The sequence below is a fragment of the Myxine glutinosa genome, chromosome 4 (genome assembly GCF_964187855.1).
Source record: "Myxine glutinosa chromosome 4, kmMyxGlut1.1, whole genome shotgun sequence".
Classification (NCBI taxonomy): domain Eukaryota; kingdom Metazoa; phylum Chordata; class Myxini; order Myxiniformes; family Myxinidae; genus Myxine; species Myxine glutinosa.
Window position 1 is genome coordinate 136,952,242 of NC_136264.1, and position 25,612 is coordinate 136,977,853.

Consider the following 25,612-nt stretch of genomic DNA (forward strand, 5'->3'; position numbering starts at 1 on the left):
ATGCCATCCATTTGGAGTCCGATGTGGTGTCAGTACCAGTTACCGTAGGTTTACAAGCCACTCTTGCTGTAGAGGGAGTATCTGTTGTTATCGGGAATGATTTGGCCGGTGGTCAAGTTATTGTAACCCGATGGTTGTTAAAAAGCCCAGTAGGGAAAATAACACCACACCAGTTAGGGATGGTGACAAAGTTAACAAGTTATTTGTAGGTGGACTGAACTTCAAAACAAAGGAAGATGTTCTGGAGTCTGCCTTCAGCAAATATGGATCGCTTTTGGAAGTAGTGCTGATAAAAGACAGGGAGACACAAAAGTCAAGAGGGTTTGGCTTTGTCACGTTTGAAAACTCAAAGGACGCCAGAGATGCAGAAAAGGATCTGAATAGCAAGAAGTTGGAGGGTCGGACCATAACAGTAGGGAAGGCATTTCGTAGGCGTCGAGGGGTCTACAGAAGAGGACAACTTGGCGGTAGTTTTGGTGGTGGCCGCAGCCGATATTACTATGGAGGCTCCCAGAGTTACGGCATCTCCCGAAAGAATGATTATCAGGGTAGCGGCCGAGAAGGAGACCGCTATTTCCGTGACCACAGGGACAAGCGGTCCAACCGGGATTATTGCGAAAGTTAGAAAGAGTTGAAGCACTGAATGCTGCGGAGCAGCCAAGCAAAAATTCCTACACGGATTATCCGTGAACGCCACGTTCCTAAAGGCATCCATGTAGTAAACGTTCCGGCACGGACTAACAGTGAACTCCACATTCCTAAAGGCGTCCATGTAGGGAATACTTCCAGGCCTCACCACCCAACCACCATGGAACCTGGCCTTCAGCTCGGCCTCCCGGGAAAAGTGCTATAGATTGGCTGGCCTTTGGATTTTGGATCACCACCCCTTAACCTTCATTCGCAAGAAACTGAAAGTAAAAATCAGAGGGTGATGAGATGGAGTTTGGCTTTGCAGGAGTCCAACTTGGAAATTGAGCACGTAAAGGGCAGGGACAATGTCGTTGCTGATGCTTTGTCCAGAGTGAATTAACTTTGGAAATCTCTGTGGGTTGTGTGAAATTTTGTTGCTTTCTTTTTGAGATGTTGATAATTGTTGCCCATGGGAATTGATGATTTGGATTGTGAATTTACTTTTGTTTTTAAAAAGTTTGCATGCAAAGAAAGTTTTCGCTGTGTTCAAACTTTCTTTCTTGAGGGGGGGGAAGTGTTATGGATTCGTCACTTCCGCTGGGGTGGTTTTCACCCACTGGACATGTTTCTGATATTATGTATTATTATTAGTTTCACAACGTTTATTATTCACGAACGGTTATCAAAAGTTAAAAAGGATAACTGTAAGTGAAACAGGAAACCGAACGAGAAGACAATGAGGTGAAGAGGGAGAAGCGGCGCAAGCAAAGTCGGAGAAGACGCATGACGTCAGCGCTCCGGAACGAGCAAGGTTTCCCGACATCTGCGAGGGGATTTTGAGTTCCTGGAAGGGACATCCGGCGATAAGAATATTTGCTGGAGTGGAGAAATCTGCGTAGACAGATTTGGGGCGCTGAGATTCTGACGAATCCTCATCTCGTTGCATCGGCTCAAGCCAGAGCTGTCGGCGATCTTGCACCCCGTGCGTCGGACACCTGTGAAGGTTTGCTTCCTGTCATCTTCACCCCAACATCCTACCATCTGCCGGGGATGGAGGTGTGCGACGGCTTCGTCTCCAATTACGTTGCGGTTTGCTGAGGGAGCGGTGAAGGTGCGCCTCTGGAGGGCGCTGTTGTACAGTTTGGCGGGAAGAGCACCCTTGCCCACTGTACACGCTTCGGAGATCGACTGGAGAGCGAGATCAACCAGATTTCGTTCCATTGACCGCGTGAGCGAATCCCATTCGCCTTGGGAAAAGTCAGAGACATTGAGGAGTGTCGTTGCACTCGCTGACCGCGCCGTGAGTGACCTGACTGTATGTAAGAGATATATAGAGTGCACTCTTAATGGCCATTTGCTGTACCGTATTACCTGTGTGTACACGTGTGTGTACACGTATAATACACGTTTGTTCATTTATAATCATTGGTGTGGTTTCACTATTGATTTTCAACACAGGGTAATATATTTTTCTGCCGGGGTTCCTCTCGGGGTTCGGAGGTTACCGAGACCAGGAGATTGTAGAGGACGACGTAACACTTTACATAATGACCCTCATAATGAAATCCTTCAGTTCTCGTGGTCAGACATTCATTTACTGCTGTCTATAGTCACTCTAAAGGTTTCTGACAGGGAAAACGACAAGAAAATTCAGATGCCATGCCTGACATCTGAACAACGTTTAAGGGCAATTGGGATGCTCGAGGCTGGTGTAAGCCAGCAAACATTTGCCCAAAGTCTTGGTTGCCCACAGCCTGCAATTTCCAACCTGGCCAGGCGTTGTGGTGAAACTGGAACTGTGAATGATTGTCCACGAAGAGGAAGACCACGGGTAACCACCCCAAACCAAGACAGCTGGATTGTGCTGCAGCATCTTCGTGATCGTTTCCACTCTGCGACGCAAACAGCTGCAGTGAAAAAAGGTCACCACAACAACCGCATCAGTGTCTCTACTATGCGGAGGCGCTTGAGAAGCCGGGGCCTAGTGGCAAGACGTCCTTGCAGAGGTCCAGTGTTGAATTCAGTGCATCGGCGGAACAAACTAAGATGGTGTCTGCAGCATCGGCGCTGGACACAGCAACAGTGGAGTGCAGTCTTGTTCAGCGATGAGTCCAGATTTTGCCTCCATGCTGCTGATGGGCGTCAACGGGTATGGCGCAGAGGTGGGGAAAGGTATGCATCATGCTGTATTCACCAGCTCAATCGTTGGGGAGGACCCAGTGTGATGGTATTGGCCGGCAATTCCACCCGTTTCAGGACACCTCTGGTCGTCATCGAAGGCAATCTCACTAGTCAGCGTTATGTCAATGAAGTTATGAGACCTCATCTGCTGCCATTTCTCCAGGTTAATCCTGACATCGCAGTTTTCCAGCAGGACAACGCTCGACCCCATGCTGTTCGCCTGACCACCAACTTCCTCCAGGAACAGGGTGTTGAAGTGATGCCTTGAATGCCTTATTCCCCTGACCTAAATCCCATTGAGCATTTACGTGATGAGCTTGGTCGACGTCTTGCATCGAGGAGATCAACGGCTGTCAATAGGCAAATGCTCATTCAAGGCTTGCAGAAAGAGAAGGACAGACTTCCCCAGGACCACATCAGACGCCTGGTACAGACTATGCGTCGGAGGTGTACAGCCTGCATCACAGCTCAGGGAGGACACACACGATATTGAGGACTGCTGTCATTCTGTCCTTGACTGTTAGGAGTGTTGTGTCCATTCCTGTGACATTTTGTTTTGACTGTATTCAGGTGCATGCCTTTGTGTTGCAGTGCTGTGACTTTTGTTGCACCACCCCTTGTGATGTTCATGCTTTTTGTTTTTTTTGTGATTGAGGCAATCTCTTGTTTATTGACATGTGTTTAGTAAAGATAACTGAACTTTACCTGTGTTCAAATATTTTTCATTTTTGCGTGGGGGCTTTCAATGAGTGTCCTAAAGATTTGATGTTTCTTTTGATGTTGAATTTATATATATATATATATATATATATATATATATATATATATATATATATGCAGTGTCTGTGTTGTGTTGTCACTGAACTACTCCCTCAAACTTTTGTGAAATCGTACCAACCTTCTGATATGCACCTGTCTCTCCCGTGTGTATGTCCTTAGGGTATTTGTTTTGAAATTTTGTGAAACTTTTTTATTTTTATTTTAAATAATTAGATTTTTCTTTTTTTCAACTTAAATCTTCAACTTCAATTTTTTATAAAATGTAACATCCTGTATATTACAAATGCATTTGTGCATAATAATTGTTTGTATTATGATTGGTGTAAACCATGACAAAACAGCAACTCAGGTACTGTCATCGATCTATTCATCTACACATCTGGGCAGTGTCTGTGTTGTCATTGAACTACTCCCTCAAACTTTTGTTTCCGTGGTTGTGAAGTGTTTTAAATCACGTGGTGGTGTGTAATCGTCCCAAACTTCCAGTCCGCAACTACCGCTTACGTATGTATGTGCTGAGGGGTTCTTCTTTGAAATTAGATATATTTTTTTAACCTAGATCTTCAACCTAAATTGCTTATGAAAATGTAATATCACAAACACTACAAATAAATTTGTGCAAAATAATATCACCCTCTCCCCCCCCCCCCCCTCCCCCGCCCGGCAACGCCGGGTATTTCTGCTCGTGTGTGTGTATATATATATACACAAAGAATTAAGTTAAGCACCCCTACACAACGAATTAAGGTAAGCACCCCCTAATATATATTCTTTGTGTATATGTATACATTGGCATATATTCTAAGGTATGTGAGATCAAATAATGATTGGTATGACATTAGCAATTATCCATTGATGAAATGCAGATGAGTGCACTCGTAGGGTTGAGTTGGGTTGAGTAGTGATCCGATCACGTGGGTCCTACACACGTTATTGACGCAAAGATCGCTAGAGGTCTTCTCAGAACAATGACTGTACGTTAGAAAACATAAACGTCATCCACACTGTCCGTGATGGACCTATAGCTCCATACTTAAATTGAGGTGAAAATATGCCTAAAATTCCCAAAAGATTTCACCTTAAATTATTCAGAATAAAATATTGAAAACGGCATGATTGTTATGTTTTTATGTGACCATAATATCACTTCTCCAGAAAATATAGCAATATCATGGGTATATTACACTGTTTTGACGACAACAAACTTGTAATGTGCGAGGTTGTAAAAAAACGGGGGGGGTGCTTAACTTAATTCTTTGTGTATATATAGCATTGGATCTGAGTCTGGGAGGTCTATGATTCAATCAATTGAGACCCAAAAGCTTGAGTGATAGAACTTATTGGAGGGGATTGTTCAGAAAGTAGATGGGAGGGTTGTCCAGTCGGTCTTTTCGGAGAGACATAGTAAGAGTGTGAGATTTGTCAGGATTGAAAGACATGTTCCACTTGTTTGCCCAGTCTGTGATTTTGTCCAGGTCTGCAGAGAGTGAGGAGGCTGCAGACTGCCGATCTGAGGGATGAGGAATGGAGCGGCAGAGAGTGGAGTCATCAGCAAAGAGATAGAGAGGATTTTCAAGAGAGTCAGAGAGATCATTGATGAAGACCAGAAAAAGCACAGGGCCCAGAACACTACCTTGGGGAACTCCAGCCTGAACAGGAAGGGGATGATATTTTCGTTTTGTTTTAGTCAAAGGATGTTTTAGTGTTAGAGGATGTTAGTTAGAGGAAGTTTTAGTCAAACGTTAACGGACTGATGACACCCACTCTTTGAGCTTATTTCGGATACCTAAAATAAACTAATAAAACACAAGCCCAATTTTCTGAATATTAATATGGTTAATATATTATGGAATTGCTACACTCCCAGCAGAAAGGCACCACGTCATGGACTACGCTTCCATTCTCAAGTGATGTTAAGCTGGCTGTACTGCTTATAATGTGGATGTGAGAGACCCCGTCCCAAATTCCATAGCAGTCGGTCTTTGGACTGGAACCCTGGAAATATTTCAAATTCCCTGCCCAGGTTTGGGGACAGTTCGCTAATTCGGAGTTATTTCAGTTCCTTAACCTCTCTGACATGAGACTTTACACAATCTTCCTTTGAGGGATAAAGCAGATAACATTGTCTTTATCAACTCAAGCGTTGTCATTAAAGCTGCAGCAGGAATTACAAGCCGAGTCTGAAATATCAAGTTTTATTTCTCTTAGCACTTTGTATTTAGGAAAATAGGCACAATTAACAGTAGCAGTGTTAAGAACCACGCCACAAACATATGGTTGTACCTGTCCCGGTGTTGTCCAGCCAATGAAGGTACCCGTCCCGGTGTTGGTTGATGGATGTAGAAGAAATTTTCTGCAGTGACACAAATCAACCTACAAATGTGAAGACCCAGGAGAAGACTCTGGCCCATTGTACCTGTGTCACACCTTGATCTGTACACTCCCACATTTGGGCATCATTCTATCAATGCAGGTATATTGGAGAAATAGTACAATAGCTGAGCTTAGCAAGGCTGAAATAGCTGAGCTTCCTTTTCAGACAATACCTGTAATATTAAGCAGGTGCAGGCCATAAATATCGCTACTTAAGTCGCACAGTAGATGTCAAGCTGCTAAGAGATTGTGACGTCATCGATGGCATTTTCCTCTCATTCATGAGGTTGCCAAATTGTGTGGGCTGAGTGGGTTTGCATTGTGGAATATATAGATTGTGAGCTCAGGATAGTTTTCATCCAAACTGCCATGTTTGTGTGTTTTGTGAAATGGCCACAACTGGATTCTTCCTTTGGAGAGGCAACAATTGGCAGCATTTAAATGATTGTGTGAAAGACCCAAACAATGTACCCTAATCCACCAAACCCCCTCACCATCTCCCCACCACACAAACAACTCACCGTGCACCACTTGTTAAAAAATACATTTCCAGAAAACGAGCGCCAAATCGACTTTTTTCTACTTGACATAAAAGTTATGTTTTTGTGGAACTTTCATGGGTCTATGATCTTCACTTCCCCTTTCCCACTTCCCACCACCTGTTCACCACTATTTCTAGTTTTGCTTCCATATCCATCTTGTCCACCCTTGCGTTCTCCCCAACCCCTCATTGTTACCTGCATCCCTCGTTTGTCCGTCTCCGTCTACCTTCTCCCTCCTCCCTGCTGTTGGCATCTCCTGTGTCTCCTGCTCTTCCCTTTGTTATGCTGTGTCCTGATCCGTTCTATGTTCTAGCTCTTTAATGAGCCTCAACTTGTATACAAAAATAAATAAATAAATAACTTAATTGTACATGCAGCTTTCTTCCTTGATGCTCTCAGTGTTTACAGAAGACAAGGCACACACCTATAGGTTGGCCACCATTGTGCAGGTTTGATGGGCCGAATGGCCTCCACCCACGTTGCGGTTCCTTGTAAGGAAACGCACTTTATTTATTTATTTATATTATGGACTGCTTTTCCCTAAAACAACAAAAGTTACTGCAGCCATTATATTGAACGTTATTTGGAACTAAAAGCTCTTTTTCCTGTTGAGGCTCATCAATTTGGGGATGGCTCCATTTTAAATGTTATGAAAAACCCTCTGACGTTTCACAGAATACTTCCAATTGACCTCGTAATATCACATTCCACACATGTGTTGAGGGCAGGCAGTGGTTTTTTCTTCCATGCTGACTTGGAAAGGATCAGATTCTGGTCCAACACTTGGAACATGCCTTTAATCAAGGGAAATCAAACATCCTCACCCCAAAAACTGGACACCAGAACTAGCCACAGACTGGGCATAACATCATGGCAAATGAGTCCCTGGTAAGTCTGAACTTCTCAGACCATAAAAGGCATTTGTCTGTAGCTCAATGGGGGTACTGCTCTCTGCTAATGCCTAATGGACTAAGCCTCTGCTTCATACTTATCTTTCCTGAATGCTGTGGAAAGCAAAGTTGTTGACATCATCCAGAAAGAAGTAGAAGCATAGAGCCTGCAACTCTTTCATCACATCCAGGTTGATGTCATGGTTTCCAAAATTTCTCCTGATATCTTGCTTCTCCTTCTCTTTCACCCCTCCACCCAAACGAAAACTCCCAAATTCCAGGTTCACCACACAGCTTCATATATATATACATATACACATGTACAGTATGTATATGGGGAGGTGGGAAGAGTAGGGGAGGGGAAGGATGGAGGGGAAACGTTCCTTTTTGCAAACTCCAGGTGTGATGTTATGTGCATTTTTCTCAGTCGTGGTTTCCATCTGCCCATTCTCCCATAAAGTCTAGATTTGTGAAGTGCTGCAGAGACTATTGTCCTTCCGGCAGGTTCTCCCATGTCAGCCAAGGAACTCTGTAGTTCTGTCAGAGTGGTCATTGGGTTCTTGGTCACCTCCCAGACCAATGTCCTTCTTGCCTGGTTGCTCAGTTTGGTGAGACAGCCTGAATCAAAGGTTTACTTTTTTTTTTTTGTATACAAGATCGAGGCTCGTGAAAGCGCTAACATTAATCACAAAAAAAAACGACACATAAAACACAAAATAAGGGGAGCGGTAGACAAGATGGGGAGAGAGGGGGAAGGACACAAACAAAACATTTGAGAGCAGGGACATCGAGAGATCTGTGAGAGGGAGAGGGCTTGAGGGGGAGGTGGCGTGGAAAGGGGGGGAGGTGGGGTGGAATAAGTATAAAACACATGGACACTGCAAGCACTTCCAGGAAAGAGGTTGGTATTTCAAAAGTTGGTACTTGCTCAATGACCAGCATGCAAACTCCAGGTGTATCAAATGGCATTTCAAAACATAAAAAAACCTTTACTCATAATACCACTTGCAGTGGACTTTTCTAATTGTAGTCCAAACACAAGCTCTACTTAATGCGAGGCCTGCTGCTGGTGACTAGCAATAATACTGCCAATGTGCGGGGAGAATTTTGATAAGCAGACATGCATGTCATCTTCAATGTTTAATCTTGACCTATATATAGTTTTCAGTTCTGTCACTGTTGAGAAGCCAGCCTCATACAGGTAGGTGCTGCTGAGTGGTAGTAACAGCTTCATTGCTGCATCATGGCATACCTGGAACTCATCACCGCACTGAGCCCATAATATTTCCATTTTGCGATATTTCCCCCCTCCCCGACATGACTCCCCCTGCTTCTCCCATAGTGAGCGGGTGTACCAGTACTCAGGATTAACCAACGGAAGCACTCACTTTATGATAAACACTCGACTGAGTCAATAATTTCCCCCTGTCATCTTGCGGACCCTCTGGCGGCACTATGGGATCCTTGGACCCCCGGTTGAGAAACCCAGTTGTAGAGGGTTTCTTAAAACAAAAAAAACCCAATAACCACCTTTCATTGGCCAAAAAACCCCCAATTGCTTCAACGTATCTGCAATGATATCAAATGTTGATGGACAACACTCAGAAAACTAATGTGATGCCCTATGTTTTGTGCTTTATTTCACTACCTCAGTGTATATGTGGAACATCATGGCCACCACAAAGCTGTTGTTGCAGTTGGTGCTTGGACTAGCTTCAGTGCTATCACCAACTATGGGCACCCAACAAAGCCAACAAGGTAAGGACCTGACTTACATCTGCCAAACACAAGTTCCGTGAAACAAATGTCACAATTGTACACAATAATGTCAATACCAAACGATTTTGCCATCTTTGGCTCATCATCATGTGATTCCAATTGAAAGTGAAGAAGACTTTCACTTTTACATTTAAAGGGCAGGTTACACTGTATAGCATATCTTCCAAATAAGTCACATGAATTCTCAAGCAAGAAAGCCCTTTGTAAAGCCATAAATTAAGGCAGGTAACATGTTCATTTTGCACACAATTTTTAACAGGTCTTTCTTACCTCCACAGTTATTTGTTACAATATGAATCATGGAAGCCTGGTGGGAGAATCTGCAGTTGTCCGATGTCCTGTACCTCCATCCAATATTGCTGTCGAAGGTAGGCAAAGGGACGAGCAGCCATCCTGGTCTGTGTCGTCTGCAGCTGAACAGACATCGAGGAGTGTGCTTCCTGGGGACTCCAGGTTCATTGTTGCACGTGGTGCTCTGTGGCTTCAGAATACCACGATGGAGGATGCAGGGAACTACACTTGCACCAGAGGGTATGCTGTAGAAACATGCTTGTTAGTGTGTGCCCTTGAATTATGCAAAATGAATGTGCACTATAAAATACATGTGTGTGTGCTCCTCCAACAGTTTTTGCCCAATCTCACCTAAATTTTGAATTTAGAATGCTCAATGATGAGCGAAGGGGTCCACACCAAGATGCCTCAGGCTGCTGTTCATGATGAAGGTTCAAACTGTCATTGAAGTTCTCGACATTGCAATGCACAAGTGTAAAACAGTTTCTAAAATTGCAGGTAGCTTAAACTACAATGGTGAATTGATATACCATCAATACAGTATTGAACTAGAACGTTACTTGCTAGAGCACATACCTCCATCAGGCTGAACAGTTTACGTTTTGGTATCCCACTGATAGACTGCATCTGTAGCCAAAGATGGCATAACCAAAATATAATCGGCTTGTTGTTGTCTCGTATCCAGAGATCCATGTTATATATCATGTTAGGCCTATCGCCACCTTCGGTGTCCGCTATTGACATGAAAATTAAAGACACACAAAGGGGATCACATGATGAAGTTCTTAGCATTGATTCTCTTCATTTATTGCATCAAAGCTAACACGTGATAGGGGGTTACTGATGGTGAGGTAGTTCTACTAAATTTGTGGAATAAATTTGGCAACAAAAGATGCACAAGACTTCCAGGAAAAAAAATCATAATTCGCGAAATTTATACATGGCGTCAATCTGGCTCCCCCACCGCCCCCAGCCCAAAAAGGGTTAAATCAGCTAAAGATGGGCATTGCACTGAATTAGACAGTACTTTAATGCATGTATCCTCATCCTGATATCCTGCACAGTGTATTTTGGAAAACTATACTACTGTGTATATGTGTATGAAAAACACATGAAACAAACACCACACATGAAAAAAGACAGGCAATTGTAACTTTGAGAAAAGAAGGCCTTGAAACAGTTGCAATGCTGGAGCTGTTTTGCTGGGCTTTAATTTCCGGTGCTGTAAGATGTCTGTTGCGCAGACTTTGACTCGGATTACTTGTCCTGCAATTCTGTTGTGATTCTTGGTCGACCAGAACGTTTTCTATCCGCATTTTTACCAGTTTCATTATGTCGCTCAATGGTACAAGCAACTGCATTTACTGACACTTATAATTTTTTTGCAATTTGTCTCAATTTATGATATTGAGACAAATATCATATCAAGATTTTTGGCATTAGCCTTCAATATTCATTAGCCTTCATTCTTCAATGAGACAAATATCAAGATTGCCTTCTTTTCTCAAAGTTACAATTGCCTGTCTTTTTTTGGCATTAGCTGAGCTTTGGCACCCAGGTTCATGCAATCTGAAACACAAAAACACTCATTAGATTGTATGCCTGGCCTTTCTGTAAACATTTTTTGCTACGCCGGGCAATAATAGACATTGCACGTGATGAAGAAACTAAGCACAAACATTCATTCCACACAGAGCAGAGTATTTGTAAACAGTTTTTGCTCCTGAGATGCAACGTTAATAACATTAACTTCACGTTTCAGTTTGGATTTAACATTGCACTTTTCGAGCTATTTCCAAAAATTGCTTTAAACCTACGTTTCACACAAGAAAGATGCATTGAATCACAATATGTTATTAGTAGATAAGCAGATATATCTTTGGTAAGAGTTTTGTTAACATCTTATGTTCATTTTGTACATTAAACAGTAAAATATATTTAAAAAACTGTTGGGTGTATCTAAACGTTTGACTGGTAGTGTGTGTGTGTGTGTGTGTATATACAGCCTTGGCCAAAAATATTGGCACCCTCGCACTTTTTTCAAATAATGAACCATTTCTTCCAAAAATTGTTTAAATTAAAAAATATTTTGGTGTCCACATATGTATGTCTTTGGTTTGCAGTGGATCTAAACAAAAAAAGCTGAAAAAAAAGTTACTAAATCTTCGCCGATTCCACACAGAAATCCTAAAATGGCCCGGACAATATTATTGGCACCTTTTAGAAGTTGTTAGAAATAATTAGATTTCAAGCAGGTGATTCTCCTTTACCTTGGAATTGAACCCACCTGTGGTGAGTTGTAGGTGCCTGCAAAAAAAACAAAAAAACATTCAACCAGTTTGGATCATGAAAAGGAGGGATTCTGCTGTTTTGTATCACTGTGTGTACCGCAATGAGCATGGAGAAAAGAAAGAAAACCAGAGAATTGTCTGAGGAGGTCAGGCACAAGATTGTAGCCAAGCATGGACAATCTCAAGGCTACAACTCCATCTGCAGAGACCTTGATGTTCCTTTGTCCACCGTACGCAATGTTATCAGGAAGTTTAAGGCCCATGGCACTGTAGCCGACCTCCCTGGACGTGGCCGCAAGAGAAAACTTGATTGAAAATTGCAGCGAAGGATTGTTCGAATGGTGGAGAAAGCACCTCGATCAACTGCCAAACAGATTCAAGCTGACCTTCAGACACAAGGTACGGCGGTTTCAACCAGCACCATCCGTCGCCAACTTGATGAAAAGGGTTTCTATGGTTGGAGACCCAGGAGGACCCCACTGCTGAGAAACCCAGATTGGAGTTCGCCAAAATACACCTGAAGAACAGCACTCAGTAGAGAGCATATCTCTGCCTGGTTGGCCATATCACTCAATGGTGAAGAACCACTTTAAAAAAAAAAAATTCTCATATCCGAATCCATATTCAGATCTTCAGCAAAATCGAATCGATTCTTCCTTCACACACACACAACCTGTCCACCAAGTGTTGTCCAAATCCATCCATAACGTTTTGAGATATCCTGCTATGTATCGTTTTTGGCCCGATCTCCCAATGGTGAAGAATCACTTAAAATATTCTAGTAGCCGGATCCAAATCCGGATCGTCACCAAAATCTAATCATTTCGCCCTTGTGATATACGCTACATCTCTGCCAAATTTTGTCCAAATCCGTCCACAAGATATTGAGATATTTTGTTCACAAACAAACAAACAGACAACGCAGGTGAAAACATAACCTCCATCCACCTTTGGTGGTGGAGGTAATGAGCCAAAATTCTTCTGGGAGAATGTCCTGTAGACAGATGAGACCAAATTAATGCTTTTTGGTAAAGCACATCATCTTTATGTTCACAGAAAACAAAATGAAGCCTTCAAAGAAAAGAACACCTTCCCTACAGTCAAACATTGAGAAGGTTCAGTGATGTTTTAGGGTTGCTGCGCTGCCTCTGACACTGGGTGCTTTCAATGTGTACATGGCATCATTAAATCAGGAGATTACCAAGGAATTTTGGAGTGCAATGTTCAACCCAGTGTCAGAAAGCTGGATGTCTGTCAGAGGTCATGGGTCTTGCAGCAAGACATTGACCCCAAACACACTTCAAAAAGCACCCAGGAATGTTTCAAGACAAAACGCTGGACTGTTCTGAAGTTGCCAGCAATGAGTCCAGATCTAAATCCCATTGAACACCTGTGGGTATATCTTAAAACAGCAGTTAGGAGAAAGCACCCTTCAAATCTGGGAGAACTGGAGTCGTTTTCACAAGAAGAGTGGGCCAAACTGTCAGTAGAGAGGTGTGGGAAGCACATTCATGGCTGTAGGAAGCTCTTGACTGCAGTTATTTTGTCCAAAGGCTGTGCTACCAAATATTAAGTCTCGGGTATCAATAATTTTGTCAATGCCATTTCTTTTTATTTTCTTATTTTAAAGAATATATTAAGTTCTGAACAAAGGTTCTGTAATATTAACAGTGAAATAAAGAATTGTGGAGACCAAATACTTTCGTCAATTTCAACTTATTTTTCGAGAAAATTGTGAGTTATTTGAAAAAAGTGCAAGGGTGCCAATATTTTTGGCCACAACTGTATACTCGTATATATATATATATATGTACTATGAGTTAAAAGTTTTAGAACACCTCAATTTTCCAGTTTTTATTGAAATTTAAGCAATTCATGTCCAGTGAATAACCTGAAATGGTAAAGGTAAGCATTAAACTGCTCGAAGTTTAAAAAAAAAGTTTAGGTTAGCAAAAATGGGAAAATAATGTAAATTGCACAATTATATTGTAAAAAAAGGCCTTCTTCAGGGAACAAGTAATGGGTTAACAACAGCAATTTTTTTTTTTTTTTTTTTTTTCTAAATACTGAATCGAGGCTCGTGAAAGAGGTAACATTTATTTCACAAACAAATCAACCAGACAAACAAAACATACAAAAAGAGGGAGCGGAAGACAAGATGGGGAGAGGAGGGGAAGCACACAAACACAACACCTGAGAGCAGGGAGAAGCGCGGGAGGGAGAGGGCCTGGGGGGAGGAGGCGTGGGAAGGGGGGTCGGGGGTGGGAGAGGTATAAAACACAAGGAGACCAAGGACTTCCAGGACAGAAGTTGGTATTTCAAAAAAGTGTAGGATTTGGGGTGAAATTAGCGGGGGTAGAAAAGATCAAGGTTTTGGATGGGGGAAGATAAGAGATGGTGGTGAACAGCTGTTTTAAAGACCTGGACGGTGGAGTGGGATTGAAGAGAGTGAGGGAGTTTGTTCCAGAGGCGGGAGAAAAGAGGAATGAAGTCGTGAAGGTGAGCAGAAAGTCTTGATTTTGGCAGTTTAACCATAAGAGGGTTGCAGGCAGATCTTGTGCGACCTGTAGGAATATTTGGGGGACAGAGCCCAGAGAGAGCTGGGGGGGGGGGCAGACACCACTTTACCATTTCAGGTTACACGACTTTCAAGGCTTAATGTAAGTAAATTAAGCCTTGAAAGTTGATGCAAACAATTCCTACAGGTGTCCCAACCTCTGCTGATTACTTGATTATAAACCCGCTGTCTGTATAAAAGCAGTATTGGAACAGACTGTTATTACACCCTCTGAAGCATTATTTGGACAATATTGCACTGCAGGAAGTAGCATATCGCTATCATAATGGCGAGAAAAAGGCAATTAACAAAGGAAGACAGACAGACCATTATAACCCTTAAAAGTGTAGGTCTTTCCCTTCAGAGAAATTGCAAAGAAAGCCAAGGTGTCAGTGAGTACAGTTTCCTACACCATCAAAAGGCACTTGGAAACTGGAGGAAACTCTGACAGGAAGAGGTCTGGCAGACCCAAAGCCACAACTGAATCGGAAGACCAGTTTCTGAGAGTCAACAGCTTGCGTGATAGGCGGCTCACAGGACAACAGCTTCAAGCACAGCTTAACACTGGTCGAAGTAAGCAAGTCTCAGTTTCAAATGTGAAGAGAAGACTTCGAGCTGCAGGTTTGACAGGTCGAGTGGCAGTAAGAAAGCCATTGCTAAGATAGCAAAATAAGAAAAAGAGGCTTGCCTGGGCCGTGGGCCATGAAGCACCGCCAGTGGACTACTGAAGACTGGAAGAAGGTCTTATGCGCCGATGAATCAAAATTTGAAATCTTTGGTTCATCACGCAGGATTTTTGTTCGCCGTCGAGTAGGCGAAAGGATGGTTCCTCAGTGTGTGACACCAACTGTCAAACATGGAGGAGGAAGCGTGATGGTCTGGGGATCTTTTGCTGGATCCAGAGTCGGCGACTTGCACAGAGTGACTGGCACCCTGAACCAAAAGGGCACCCTGAACCAAACCACAGCATTTTGCAGCGCCATGCAATACGCTCTGGTATACGCCTAGTTGGTCAGGGGTTCATCCTACAGCAAGATAATGACCCTAAACACACCTCCAGGCTATGTCAAAACTACCTTCGAAGAAAAGAACAAGACGGTAGGCTTCAAATCATGGAATGGCCAGCACAGTCTCCAGACTTAAACCCCATCGAGCTGGTTTGGGATGAACTGGACAGAAGGGTGAAAGCAAAGCAACCTACAAGTGCAACACATTTGTGGGAACTTCTGCAACATTGTTGGGAAGAACTTCCCGAACAATATTTGATTTCCATTGAAGAAAGAATGCCACGAGTGTGTTCGGCGGTTATATCTGCAAAAGGTGGCTACTTTGCTGAGTCAAAAATTTATATTAAATTTTGTTAAACAAAATGATTCTATGATTTATTTTTTTATCTCCAATTGTTTATTTGTTCTAGGCTTAATTTCAGAGTACATTGAGACATTGAGACAATCCCTGGTGTTGGGCTAGCGGCTAGGGTGCCGGCTTAGGATCCTAGGATCCTGGGTTCGAATCCCGGTCGATCGCTGAATTAACGCCAGGGGGGTTGACTCAGCCTGTCATCCTTCCGAGGTCGGCTAATTGAGTACCAGTTCACTGGTAATTCCCTGTTTGTCGTTAAAGGCGGCAAAAAGGGTTGGCGGCAGGAAGGGCATCCGGCCGTAAAACATTGCTTCAAAAAGGGGACCAAAAAACAACAACAACCACGGTTCCCGAAAAAGGCCAACCCCCGCTTTGCGGGGAAAAATTGCCTCTAAAGGTGTTTTTTTATTTTTATTATTGAGACATTAAACTGTGTAAATTTCAATAAAAACTGGAAAAATTGAGGTGTTCTAAAACTTTTCACTGGTAGTGTATATATCTATATATATAAAACACAGTTTGTGTGTGTGTGTGTGTGTGTGTGTGTGTGTGTGTGTGTGTGTAATGTTACCGATAGACTCCTAAACGGAGAGGCTCACGTGCTTGATATTTGGCATAGACATGGCCATTGAGCCTGGAAGAACATGGCCTACCTCAAAATATTTGATGATCCATATTTTTTATTCATATTTACCTCAGCGCATTTCAGCGAGGTATATTATACACGGTATCTGAGCAGGTGGCAGAGCAGCGCGCTGATTCGCTCAGAGCGATCACATGATGTTCCTTGCCGCCATAAACTCACAGTTACGTGTTCGCACGTAATTCAGAGCGAAAAACGATTGCGTTTTTTCACATTTCAGCGAGGAACATTGCCATTCACACCACATAGGTTTTTTTTCTTTCATCTTTACGAGATCCATATTTTTTATTCATATTTACCTCAGCGCATTTCAGCGAGCAATATTATACACGGAATCTGAGCAGGTGGCAGAGCAGCGCGCTGATTCACTCAGAGCGATCACGTGATGTTCCTTGCCGCCATAAACTCACAGTTACGCGTTCGCATGTAATTCACACGTTCAAAACAAACGAGATCCGCGAAGCGAGTTGGTCGAGTCGTGCTAACCAAGATGCCGACACGGCGGCTTCACTTTTCACGGAGTATGAGCGTTCTATATATTTTCAATTCGGTGCGTCCGACTCGCTCACATACTTGATTTGTGGCATAGACATGGCCATTGGGCCTTCACGGTGTAATTTGTGCGAGGCTTTTGTCCGAGTGAGCTTGAGTCGAGAGGGCGAATGTACGGGTTGGGAATGTACGTGTCTCCCTTCCCCCGCCCGGCACGCCGGTACTGGAGGGCGTCACAGGATCAGTGAGTCTCCAAATCTGCTTCGTGCTGTTGCGAAGATGCAGGACGATGTCGCGATTGTTGTGCTGCTCTCCGACCATGAGAACTGCAACGTCATTGTTGACTGGCCCTCCCCTTCCCTCCCCCTTCCCCCTCCCCCCTCCGTCCTCCCCTCCCCCTCCCTTCCCCCTCCACCCTACCCCCTCCTCTTCTCCCCTCCCCCTCCCTTTTCCCCCTCCCCCTCCCTTTTCCCCCTCCCCCTCCCTTTTCCCCCTCCCTCTTCCCCTCCCCCCTACCCCTTCCCATTCCCCCCTTCCCCCTCCCCCTCTGTACGTCTGTCCGTCCGTGCGGGCTAAACCTAGTTTTTCTCAGCAACCACGTCTGATTGAGACGAAACTTTCAGGGTAGGAGTGACACCAATGCAGAATATTTTTATGACAATTGTGACGTCATAGGTCACGTGGTATGGCAGCCATCTTGGATTAAACCAAGTAATTTAAAATATATTTTTCAGAAACCGCTTAATGGAAAAATTTTAAACTTGGCACATTGTCAAGTACTCCAAATGCCCAACAAAATCATGATAATGATGACATCATAGGTGAAGTGGTATACCAGCCAAAAATGTTTTAATCTAATTCCTTATCCGAAAAATCTGAAATTGCATGCACATGATCTATGACCCATTTCTATTGAAATATTAAACTTTTGACATCATAGGTCAAATGGTTTGGCAGCCATATTGGATATAACCTAAAAACTTTAAAAAACATCTCCCAAACCACCAAATCGATTGACTCGAAACTTTACGTGTGTCATTGACTAGGCATGGCGATTAAAAGTAGATCACGAAAATATCATTGGTCACATGGTGTGGCAGCCATATTGGATTGAAGCAAAATATTTAATAATTAAATCTCTGAAACCGCTTACCCTATCGATGCGAAAATTTACAAGTGTCATCTAACACGATTGTTGCATATAGTTTGAAAGTGATAACACTGTGGGTCACGTGGCTTGGCAGCCATCTTGGATAGAAAAACAAACATTATCCGATCAACATGAAAGTTCACAAACGTGATCTCCTACCCATACATATGCAGAGTGTTCATTATTAAGGTCATATGTCACGTGGTGTGGCAGCCATTTTAGCTTGAAAGCCGATATTTAAAAAAAATCCCTTCTCCGAAACCGCTTCACCGATCAATGTGAAACCTGTCATGGCTGGTAAAAATGTGATACTTGAAAACAGCTGAAGGGATTTAAATGAAACTTCTTTATTTTTAGAACAGTGAACGAGGGCATCTACGCGTTGTCACGGGCAGAGATTATGCGGAGGCATTTTGGTGACACAGTCGCATTGCTCTAATTGTACTCATGAAGGGCTGGCCGAGAAAAATACAGACAACCAGACAGACTCAACCAGTCAAGAAGACATGGCAAGAATTTTCCAATTTCAACATAAGGAAGCACAACAAAGCTGATAACTATGAAAATTACTAAACCAAAATGTAAACAAAGAGAAGAGAACATTGGATTCAATGTTACCATACTCTATGGTACAGAGCATTGCTTCTGCCAAAGCAGTTTCTTGGCCTGGGGTTATACTGGGTGGTTTTCCATCTGTCTCCCAGCAGTAGTTATGGCAGGAAATTTGAATTTGGTCAGGGTGCCGGCGCTGGCACTCTTCGCATAGGACACCGTGGGATCTTTAACGTCCACGAACTAATGTCGGCAGCCGCGACGCCCGTTTAATGTCCATCCAAGGAAGAGCACACACATTGATGAATCACCCTGCCTGTGAAACACCGGGATGGCAGTTTATAGCTGGGTGAAGAGAACATAACACTACCCCAAAATGCTATCCCTCTCTCCCCTCCCAACCACAAGTTCATAACATTTATTCAAATATTCATATCATGGTTTTGAATCTTACTTTTTTATTATATTTTTTGCTGAAGTTGGGGGAAGAAACGCTTTATTTGCATGTCCCACTTGTGTGGAGTGACGCAGGAGAGAGAGCGAGAGAGAGCGAGAGAGAGAAGAAAAAAAAGAGAGAGAGCAAAAGAGAGAGAGAGCAAAAGAGAGAGAGAGCAAAAGAGAGAGAGAGAGAGCAAAAGAGAGAGAGAGCAAAAGAGAGAGAGAGCAAAAGAGAGAGAGAGAGAAAGAGAAAGAGAGAGAGAAAGAGAGAGAGAGAGAGAGAGAGAGAGAGAGAGAGAGAGAGAGACTTTTGTATCTTTTTATTATAAAAATAGAAAAAGAAAACCCCCAAATAGGGGTCACATTGTCATTTCAAGCAGAGAAACAAACAAAAAATATTAATACAGTAAAATACAGTAAAAATTATGCACAAAACATTTCACAAAACAATAAACGTTTCTCCAGGATTTTACAAATGACTTCTTTCACGCACCATTTGGTCTCAAACTGTGGCAGCCTTCCTGTTATGGAGAAAAAGGCAAAGTCTAACTTTACACGGCTCGTCACAAGATTTTTAAACAAGAATAAGGCATTTTCCTCATTAGCTCCGAGATCATCAACTTTTCTTTTTCTTGATTTATACACTGCCATTTTTGCCTGTGCAAGCAGGAAATTACCTAACACATCATTCATATTCTTGTGTGAGATGTCTAAGCCATAAATGAAAACACAAGTGTTGAAAACCAAGCCAATCCTGCCAAAACAATTCTTAAGAAAGATAAATAAAGGAGCCAACCGTTGACATTCAACATAAATATGAAAGAGGTTTTCAGGTCTTTTACAAAAGGGACATTCATCTGCTAGGAGACTTGAGAAGCGGTGCAGCAAGTGGTTAGAGGGGAGGATCCAGTGTGCAAGTCTCCATTGGAGGTCACCATGTCGTGGCGGCACAGGAGGATGATAGAATCCTTTCCAATTAGGAAAATATGGGGGGGAACAAGGTAAGAGGTCTCTCCATCGAACCCTCCGCTGTGTCATTTGCCCTTGCAAAAGGAAACTTACGCAACCCAAATAGAGGTCTTTTTGTTTAGGAAACCCATTGAATCCTATGCTAAAGGGGGTACACGGAGGAGAGTTGGCAAGAGAAAACTTGCAAATAAGTTCAGGAAAGGTAGCAGGAGAGGCACCTTGTTCGTTGTCTGCTTGGACTTGCTCCCAGTTAGGTGCAAGCTGTACATAGGTATGAAGCACACAGCGTAGCATACGTGCCACAACTCTGGAGGATCGCACGCCAACCAGGCTTGCCAATGCATCAGCTCCAATCCAACTGCCACTTGGGCTTAAAAGATCGGCGACCGATTTTATGTTCTTCGCGACAAAGCGTTGAACGAGGCACCTATCAGCAGGCATATCATGGAAAATTGAATTGTAAAACAAAGGTTCCATCAAGAACATTTGCTTTGTGTACGAATGCGTAGCTCTTGTTGTCGTTAGAGTTCGCCATGCGTTTAGTACACTTTGATAAAACCTGGAGAGGGGAGACATATCAAGATGCGAGAGATCCATCAAGAATATAGCGTGGTCATAGCCTAGTCTCCCCGCCTGCTGCAAAAGGCGACGAGCGACGCCGACCCAAGGTGGAGAGGGGTGCATGTACAGCATGCGTAGAGCAACCGAAAGTCGAAAGGCCATTAACCGGCTCTTTATGTCAACCAGGCCTTGGCCTCCATCGGTCAGTGGCAAGCTGAGGACCTCGGGTCGCAACCAGTGCTTTCCATCCCAGAAGAAAGACACAAAGCACTTCTGGAGCTGTTGAAGCAACACTACCGGAGGGTGCAGCACAAAGAACCTGTGCCATAGGGTAGAGGCCACCAAACTGTTGATCACCAAGACCCTTCCACGATAAGACAGTTGTGTTATCAGATTTCTCCATTTTTGCAGTTTCCCTTCAACAAGATCCAACAGACCAGCCCAATTCTTTGCTACTATGGCGTCATTACCCAAGAACACTCCAAGGTATTTCACGCCATCAGTGGCCCATGCAAGAGGAGCAGGAAGTTTGGGTGCCGAGTGACATGACGGACCAAGCCAAATGGCGCTCGTTTTCTCCCAATTCACTTTGGCTGAAGAAGCCTTTTCAAACACGGATAGACAATAACGGACAACGTTAATGTCATTGAGGTTCCGCACAAAAACACACACATCATCAGCATATGCCAGCACCTTAATGGGCCGTTCAAGATGAGAAAACCCAACCCCGGTTAGTCTAGCACGCAAATAACCCAGTAAGGGTTCGATGGAGAGAGCATAGAGCAAGCCAGAGAGGGGGCAACCTTGTCGAATTCCCCTGTTGACAGGCAAGGGTGTAACAAGTCCATTGTTTATCTTAAGCACACTAGAGATATTGTTATACAGTATCTTAATGTAAGAAATGAAGGTCGGACCAAGTCCAAACCGTTCAAGCACTTTGAAGAGGTACCGATGATCGACGCGGTCAAAGGCCTTCTCCTGATCAAGGAGAAGGAGTCCCAAATCTGTGGGGTTTTCTTTGCACAGTTCAATCATGTCTCTTACGAGGGAGATGTTGTCATAGATGGAGCGCTTGGGTACACAATAACATTGGTCTTCTTTCAACAATGAGGAGAGATGAGGAGTAAGTCGCAATGCCAGGGCTTTTGAGAATACTTTATAGTCTGTGCATAGCAAAGAGATTGGGCGCCAGTTTTTAATATAGAGCAGGTCTCCTTTCTTTGGAATGAGGGTGAGAATAGCCCGTCGGCAACTCTGAGGGAGCTCTCCAAGCTGGCAGCTTGCGTTCAAGGTGTTGAGGAGTTCGGGACCCAGTAGATGCCAGAATTTATTATAAAATTCAGTTGTGAGTCCGTCCAATCCGGGCGCTTTCCCAACAGCAAGGCTGTGCAGAGCGGCGCCAAGTTCGTCCAAGGTAATGGGCCCCTCCAGGTAGGAACGTCCACCCTCACACAACACTGGCAGCCCTACGGAGATAGAGGCGACACTGACGGGATTTATTTGCTCCATCGAGTATATTTTCGAGAAATATTCCTTTGTGACAAGTTTAATAACTGATTGGTTGAAAGTGATGGATGAGTCTGCCAAACGCAGTTGAGAGAGCTGTTTGTTCGGGAGGCGTTTCTCTAAGGAAAAAAAATACTTTGTTGGTATGTCTGTCTCGTTAAGGTGCTGCACCCTCATCCGAACTAGGGCACCACGTGCATTCCTCTCAGTTATTTCTTTCAATAAAGACTGTTTTTCGGTTAAGGCTCTTTGCACATTATTATTTTGTCCTGTGACCCTCTGAAGATGTAAAATCTCTAATTGCAATAATTTCCTTGCTTCATAATCAGCCCTTTTTGAGAAGCTCTGGTATTGTTGGCAGAAGCCTTTGATTTGGGTTTTTACTAGATCCCACCACACCAGTGGGTTAACAGAACAGCTTAGCTTCCGTTCCAAGAGATCTGTCCAGAAAGATTCAAAAGCCTGAATAAAGTTGAAGTCTTCTATTAAGCTATTGTTGAACTTCCAGTGAGAACTCCCTGGACACGGTTTCGAGAGTTGAACGAATGCTCGAGCTAGGAAGTGATCGGAGAAACCGGAAGGCACGATGTCAGATTTGCAAACTCCATGTAACAGGTGAGAATTTACATAAATGCGATCAAGCCTCGCAAGTGAGATGTGGTTGTTGGAACAACGACACCATGTGTAGGATTGTTCGGAAGGGTGTTGCAAGCGCCAGACATCATGGAGATTATATTTTGCGATGATATTTGCAAAGAGTTTTGCGGTACATGGTTGAGGTTCCGGCCCGTTTCGGTCGCATGAGGCATTAACAGTACAGTTAAAATCGCCACCAATAATTAGACAAGTCTGCAGATCCAGTGTTTGGAGGAACTTTCTCAGTTCAGCAAAGAATGAGATCCGCTCACCATTTTTGCTTGGAGCATACACATTAAGGATTGTAAACTTGGCCTGATTGAGGTAGAAGGTCACAGAGGCAAGATGGCCATCAATGATATTCGCAAATTGAAGCGAGGATGGTTGGAAATGTTTCCCTAAGACAAACATGATTCCTGCCTTAGACGAGGAGCTGTTACTAAAGAAACACTCCTTATCCATAATGAGCCGCCACTGGGCCTGAACAGATCTGACAGCGTGGGTCTCCTGCAACAACGCTATGTCGAGACCGTTTGCGTTTATCAGCTGCTTGATCTGGATCTGGCGGAGTGAACTTCCACCACCATTGACATTTACTGTTCCAATCTTGAAACTCACCATGAATTAACTTAGAGTCTTTTTCGTCTTGGCGATCAATTTTCTTAAACGGTGACAATGTGTCTGAGGAAAGTTGAATAAGTCAGGCCTGCGTATAATAGCCTGAGCACACTCAAGGAAGGACGGTAAATCGGGAAAGTATTCTGTTAGGTTTATACTGCGTTTCCTGTACGTATTTTGCAAGAAAAGTCGTATTTGTTCAGGGGAAGTAGGACCTAGACTGGTAGGTTTCTCCATTGCTTCCACCTGGCTGTTTGCTTCCTCCAGGTCAGATTCGTCGGAGTCAGTTTTAATTTCCGAATCACACAAGCTTGTATAATCCTGCATGTCGCTGCTGTCATCAATATTGGCACACGGACCTGCACTAGTTGTAACATCTGTGTGCTCTCCCACCGTGGGAACATTGCTTTGAGGAATAACAGCAATAATCTGTGGATTTTGTGAAACAGAAACAGCATCAGCAGATGCAGCGATGTTGCTTCCCCCGACTGCAACAACCTCCGATGGTGTGGCGGTATCTAGCAGAATAGGAGTCTCTTGCAAGATATTGATTCCTGCGATTCCAGCTTCACCCGGTGATGAAGTGAGAGCAGTAACTGAGACAGTTTCGCTATTTTCTGCTGGCGGGAATTCAGCATCATCATGCTCAGGATTAACATTTTCCAAAGTGACAGCAAGTTCATCACCAGTGGCCTCGGCAGGTTCATCACCAATGGTCTCAGCAGGTTCATCACTAGTGGTCTCGGCAGGTTCATCACCAGTGGTCTCGGCAGGTTCATCACCAATGGTCTCAGCAGGTTCATCATCCATGGTCTCGACAGGTTCATCACCAGTGGTCTCAGCAGGTTCATCACCAGTGGTCTCAGCAAAATCATCAGAGGACTTTCCAATAGCCGAGTCCGTAACAGGTGAGACGATTCCATTTGATTTGTTAACAGGTAAACCAGTCCCTGCATGTGGAACGTCTATGTCCTCACATGAAAGGGGGCCGAACTTGTTGGCTGTAGGTACAGGGTTTGTCCCAGGTAAGCCTTGTAGAGTGGCATCGGTCACGACTGGGGGGGTGTTACCGACAGGTTGCTTATTGTTAAATGCTGCCTTTTTCTGAGTTAAATGACCGTCGGGAAGGGTCTTTCTCTTTCTTGACGGAACAATGGTGAAACCATCCCCGACGTTCGTTGTGCTGTTTGGATCATCGGGATGGGAAGGCTGAGCGTTATTGCCGGACATGGAAGATGTTCCCTTCACAGCCGAAGCAAAAGATGAAGAAGAAGAATCCTTGTTGTTTACGTGGTTTGTCCCATCGTTCGACGAAGCCGTTTTTGGGCAAGAGCGTTTCAGGTGTCCGAATTTACCACATTCAAAACATTTCAAGGTGTCAGTGGTTACGTATAATTGGTAATCATGATTATCAATTTTGAATTTCAAAACAATGTTCAGCGTTCTTTCGACGTTAGAAGGAGGAAGTACAAGATAAGCTTGTCTCCTGAAAGACATCACATGTTTAGCCCGGTCGTCCTGGCAACGTAAAGGTAACATCGTGACATGCGAAACCACAGTACCATAACGAGATAGTTCGGAGACCAGTCTCTCGTTCTTCAGGAATGGAGGACAGTTCGAGATGATGACCTTAACGGCTGGAGTGTCGAGAGGGGACACGAGTACGAAATGTCCGTCATCTGTCGATAATCCTGTACATACAATCTCGTGAACCAGTTCAGCCTCGGATACGAAAATAACGACACGTTTGTTCATTCGTGAGGCCGCGCGAACTTTATCAATACCGATTATGTTGCCCACAGCAATAACGAGGTCTTCGACGCTGACCTCGTTCGGTGGGACGCAAACAACGCCATGTCTACGAGTTAACGCTTCGTATGCCGCGTAACGTGAAAACGAAGTCATAATTTACAGGGGACGAGGGGGGGGGGTGGGACAGGGGACGAGGGGGGGGGGGACAAGGGACGAGGGTGGGGGTGGGATGGGGAACGAGGGACGGGGGATGAGGGACGGGGGACGAGGGACGGGGGACGAGGGACGAGGGACGGGGGACGGGGGACGGGGGACGAGGGACGGGGGACGGGGGACGAGGGACGGGGGACGAGGGACGGGGGGGGGGGACGAGGGACGGGGGGGGGGGACGAGGACGGGAGAGTGAATATCGCTCTCGAACAGTGATTAATTAATTACGAGCCGAGACAGATTTTCAAAGGCGAAAACAAACACAGCTGGTGGAGAAAAAAGCGATCAGCCGCAGGACGGGATGGGCCGCCGATTAATGCAAAAGTTATCCACAAACAGCTGCGGGCTCTCTTTCTCTCTCTCAGAAAAAGGAAAAGGAAACAAAGGACACGGAGTGAATATAAATACA

General features: G+C 44.0%; 2 protein-coding genes across 2 annotated transcripts in view; one reads left to right on the forward strand and one right to left on the reverse strand.

Annotated features, from left to right (window-relative positions):
• Positions 1 to 25,612, reverse strand: part of GNB1L (G protein subunit beta 1 like) — a 567,228-nt gene that overhangs the window by 260,927 nt on the left and 280,689 nt on the right. The gene's annotated exons all lie outside the window — the stretch shown is intronic.
• The window catches only part of LOC137425959 (interleukin-1 receptor accessory protein-like 1-A), a 132,794-nt gene that overhangs the window by 4,982 nt on the left and 102,200 nt on the right, over positions 1 to 25,612 (forward strand). Inside the window, exons 2-3 of the mRNA XM_078776498.1 lie at positions 9,050 to 9,154; positions 9,454 to 9,706. Of these exons, the coding sequence (XP_078632624.1) occupies positions 9,055 to 9,154; positions 9,454 to 9,706 (353 nt within the window). The 5' untranslated portion in view covers positions 9,050 to 9,054. The remainder of the gene's footprint in view (positions 1 to 9,049; positions 9,155 to 9,453; positions 9,707 to 25,612) is intronic.